We start from the raw sequence: 4,967 nt of genomic DNA on the forward strand, positions 1-4,967 counted from the left end.
CACACACACACACACACACACACACACGGCATTAAGAGCAGCTCTCCGCTGTGCAAAGGTGGCGGAGGGAGGGGGGGGGGGTGTGTGGGGGCTATGTACGGATGCAGGCGGTCTGCTGGCGTCCAAGTGTTTGATGAGGAGCTTCCTGCTGCTGCCGCCGCTGCTGCCGCTGCTGCTGCTGCACTGTACTGCAACTAAAAAGCATCCCCCCCCCCCATTAGACCGCAATGCAAAAAGAAAGGCCTGTTAACCCATTGACTGGATGAACTTTGAGCCGAAACGTCCTTCACAATAAATCTTTCTATTGTCCTGGACTTTTAATCTTTCTAAAAGAAAAGAAATGTCTAAAGGCCAGAATATGGAAAGGAAAAAAAAGAGTCTTCTATTCCCAGTGTGATGTCACAGCTCATTCTGATTGGCTGATGCAACCTGGTTCAGCAGGTGTGACAGAGCGCTGGGAAGCGACCCGACTGCTACATGCTGTACGGGGCCACGTCATACGAGAGTAATCGGGAAGCCGAAAACTTTTTCCGCTGTATGCGCTAGCAAGCTAGCTAGCTAGCTAGCTGTCGCAAATCGTGCAGTAGCTCGATGTTTTCTTTATTTTTTTTAGATATGTTGCAGGAGGAGCGTTGGTCGCTGTGTCTGGAAGTGGGCGAGTCGTTGTTTTCCCGACTTCACTAACCGGAACGCCGGGAATGTTTCTCTGTTTGTTTGTTTTTCCAGTCGGTCCCCAAGCCCATCGCCCTGGAGCCCTGCTTCGGCAACAAGGCCGCCGTGCTCTCCATCTTCGTGCGGTTACCCAGAGGCACCGGCGGCATCCCACCACCGGGGCAGTCCGGTAAGATGCTGCTAGCGCGGGAGGGGGTGGGGTGGGTGAGCCTCCTCATAGGCTTGTAGTCGGATTAAAAAGCTTAAAGGAAAGATATCACACACACACACACACACCGTATCAAACATAAATTTGATATTTTTTATTCATTTATTTACCAAGAATGCCAAACATTGCTAACTTCCAAGTGCTCTTACACTTGAAGCCCTGCACTGAGTCGACCAGATGAGCCACGACATGTATATAGCTGGCGTCTTCACCCATCCAGCCTGGGAGCGCCCCCTGGTGGACACTCTGTCTGGCTGTCATTACATCACTTACAAAGACAAATCTCATGTTCCATTGTTTATACATTTTAGCACATACTGTGTATATATATATATATGAATATATATATATATACACACATATATACAGTATATATATATATACGTATGAATACAGCGTTTTCTCCACAGTCATGTGTTGCATGTCGGGGCCCGGGTAGAAGGCGGCACCGGGGGTAACACCACACCAGTCGTCAGGGATAAATGAACTTTATTGGAATTTCACGGCTGGGCGACGATTAATAAACGTTAATGAAGCGAGCGGCCGGCTAACGATCGCCTGCCGCTCACAAACCTCACCAGCTGTTTTCCACACTTGCAATCAGCCGCCGCTGTGTGTGTGTGTGTGTGTGTGTGTGTTGTGTTGTGCTGTGCTGTGCTGTGCTGTGCTGTGCTGTGCTGTGCTGGTTCCCTGCAATTTGTTTCACGGTGTAGGTAGACAATCTGTCCGGCCGACGGGATCTGTCGACGGCGTCGCATACGGCAACTCTATTAGGACAAACTACGAACGAACAAGCGATCGATAGATGGGTAGATAGAAAATGAACAATGGATAGGTAGAAAATTCTATATCTATCTCTCTATCTCTCTCTCTATCTATCTATCTATCTAGTTTGTCCTAATAGTGTTGCCGTAAGACGCTGGACACATTCCGTAGGGCCGGACAGATTTTGTACCTGCCTACGGTTTACAGCTAGCTCGCTAGCTAGCTAGCTCGCTAAGTAGCAAAGCATGCTCCTGTGATCTTCCAGTCGAGCCAATCATATGGCCCCAGAACAGAAGTTCTGGCCCCGCCCCCTCCGCCTGCTCTCTGATGATGAAGACGTTAACGCTGCTGCTTCTTCTACTGTGTCTGATCTTCTTCTGTGTGTGTGTGTGTGTGTGTGTGTGTGTGTGTGTGTGTGTGTTGGTCTACAGGCCTGGCGGTGGCCAGCGCTCTGGTGGACGTCTCCCAGCAGATGTGCGCCGGCTACAAGGAAAAGTCCGGCGGCCTGCGGAGCCGCAAGCAGCAGCCCAGCGCTCAGCCGTCCACCTGCATCTGACCCCTCCCCCTGCATCTAACTCCTCCCCCTGCCCAGCCCCCTCCTCCTCCAGCCACACCCACCCATCAGCCCCTCCCCCCTCTGCTCTGCTCCCTGCCGCATGCTGCAGAGGAACGCAATTTCAGAGGGGGTGGAGGTTGTGGAGAGAGGAGGGGCCGAGGGGGCGGGGCCTCTGAGTGAAGCCTCTCCCTCTTCCTCCCAGGAGAGGGGTGGGTGTGGGGGAGGGGGGCGGCTGATGGACAGGAAGTGGACCTGAAGAGAGAGAGAGAGAGCTATGGAGACTAAACATTTTAACATTCGTGGTTGCCCCCCCCCCCCAACCCTCTCGTGGGTGGGAGGGTGGGAGGGGGCCGGGAGAGGCGGAGCCACTTGCTGCTAGTTGAAAAAAAAAACACAAAAAAAACAAAACAAAAAACAGAGACTCCGCCCACCTCGCCGTCATCAACCAATCACCTAAGTTATTGTCGCCCTTCCTCTTTTTGTTGTCGTTTCATTCTTACAGCCGGACCAAACAGGACGCGCGTTCTCATTGGCTAAAACCCCCCGACTTTGACTCTGTGCAGTTTCCTCTTCCACCACCAGGGGTGGAAAACGAACATTGTTTTTATTTTATTTTATTTATTTTTTTATCCGCTAGCACTGAACCCACTGGACCTTCCCTCCCCAGTGATGCAGGCAGTCACATGACCTCTCCAGTCACATGTGATCACCTGTTTTTTTCCCAGCATTTTGTTTTTGAATTGCAGTTTGGAACTTTATCACGAAAAAAAAGAGTAAACACTCCACTTCCTGTTTAGACTCTGCAGTGATCTTCTCGCCGTGGACAAAGGTTCTTTCCTTCTCTCTCTCTCTCTCTCCCTCCTGTGAATGAATGTAAAAAAAAAAAAAAAAAATATCTGCGAGGGTGGGGCCCCCTGCTGGCTGCAGACAGGAAGGGGCAGTTTGGCAAAGGTCAGTGGGTCAGACTGTCCCCCCCTTCCCCCAAACCCACTCCCCCACTGGTCCTGGTGGGCGGAGCCTGATGCTGCAATGATGGTCACATGGTCTCCCGTCATGACGCTGCCTCCTGTGGCCGCTAATGGAATTGAAGAATGCAGATGTTTCCAGGCTTGAACCGTGAAGTCTTTAAAGCGCACACACACACACACACACACACACACACACACACACACACACACACACACACGCACACACACAAACACCTCCATGTTGGAACTCTTTTAAAGCAGATTTCTTTATCTAATCCACTTTTCTCGGCTGTTTACGGGGAGTTTTAATGGTCCCATCAAAGCAGATGCAATATGTCCGACTGTAATATTAGTTTGTGTGCAGGCTGTAAATAGCTCTTTTAATCGGCACAATCCATCCTGCTGTAGGTGACTTTATTGACCAAACTGGAATGCTTTTATTGTGAAGGAGCCGTGTAGGACGATGGATGGTTTGGTGATTTTTTTATTTTTTATTATTATTATTATTATTTCTTTCTCCTTTCCATAACTTTTTTTTGTCATTTTTATTCTGGCACTACACCGTGTGTGTGTGTGTGTGTCTGTGTGTGTGTGTGTGTGTGTGTGTGTGTGTCTGTGTGTGTGTGTGTGTGTGTGTGTGTGTGTGAGAATCAGAGGAGCGAGTAACGCAGGTACTTTACACCTCAGTGGCTGATGGTTTTAAAGGGACAGCTCACCCTCCAAGACAACCCTCAACAGCAGTGTGTGTGTGAAGGTATTTTATTTAATTTTTAGGGCCAATTATCCTCTTTTTTTTCTTCTTCTTCTTCTTCTTTTGCATCTTGAGAAATTGTCTCTTCCATTTTCCTTGTTTTTATTTTGTTTCTACTGAAAGGAAAACGATGGACCAGGTTTCCAGAAACTTCTGAACTTCTCAGCAACTTTGTGACGGCGTGAACGTCTCGCTTCCTTTGGAGGTCCGACGCTTGAACGCTGTCTGCTTGATTGTGATTAGCTACGAGGAGCCCCGCCCCCACCCGCCCACCACCCCACCCCCTCCTCCTCCTCCTCCCACACCCGCTGCTTACTCTACATAATCAACCTTTAAAGTACAAGAAGTGACGACTGGTGGCCGCGCTCCTGATCTGCAGGTCGACCAGCAGTCCAGTGTGTGGTGGCTCAACCTCCACTGTGTGTGTGTGTATTTATATTAACATATGATATATACATATATATACATACATATGTATATATCATATGTATGTACATATATGTATATATGTGTGTATATATATGTATATATGTATGCACGTATATACATATATACATAAATATGTATATACATACCTGATATGTACATACATATATGTATATATATATATATATACACACATACACACACTGAGGATATAGTTTGTTAATAATGTATAATTTAGCAGTGGCTGTTTCATTTTTTTCTTTTTGTAAATAATAATGAGAAGAAAGTGTTGTGAAATGCCGACGACGCGTCAAGTTGTTTTCCAGAGAGAGAGAGAGAGAGAGAAGAGAGAGAGAGAGAGGAGAGAAGAACCCCTAGGTGGCGCTGCGCTCCGCTCCGCTCTGCTCTGCTCGAGGCTTTCTTTCTTTCTTTCTTTCTTTTCCTTTTTCTTTTTTTTTTTAATTCTAAATGTGACTTGCGGTTACAAACAGCTGTTTTTCTTTTGTTTGTATGTGACCTTGCGGACAAGCGTAACCAGGTGTAAAACTTCACTAGCTGAGCTTTGACTTGTAATTTACTGATGTACATAAAAAGAATGACAGAACAGTTTTTTTTTTTGTC

General features: G+C 47.6%; 1 protein-coding gene across 1 annotated transcript in view; it reads left to right on the top strand.

Annotated features, from left to right (window-relative positions):
- LOC142882634 (attractin-like) overlaps positions 1–4,683 on the top strand; it is a 10,963-nt gene extending 6,280 nt beyond the window's left edge. Inside the window, exons 2-3 of the mRNA XM_076017429.1 lie at positions 727–841; positions 2,077–4,683. Of these exons, the coding sequence (XP_075873544.1) occupies positions 727–841; positions 2,077–2,201 (240 nt within the window). The 3' untranslated portion in view covers positions 2,202–4,683. The remainder of the gene's footprint in view (positions 1–726; positions 842–2,076) is intronic.
- The last annotated feature ends 284 nt before the right edge of the window (positions 4,684–4,967 follow it).

Source organism: Nelusetta ayraudi, unplaced genomic scaffold (genome assembly GCF_046127955.1).
Source record: "Nelusetta ayraudi isolate G7.1 ecotype Tasmania unplaced genomic scaffold, CSIRO-AGI_Nayr_v1 ptg000379l, whole genome shotgun sequence".
Lineage (NCBI taxonomy): Eukaryota > Metazoa > Chordata > Actinopteri > Tetraodontiformes > Monacanthidae > Nelusetta > Nelusetta ayraudi.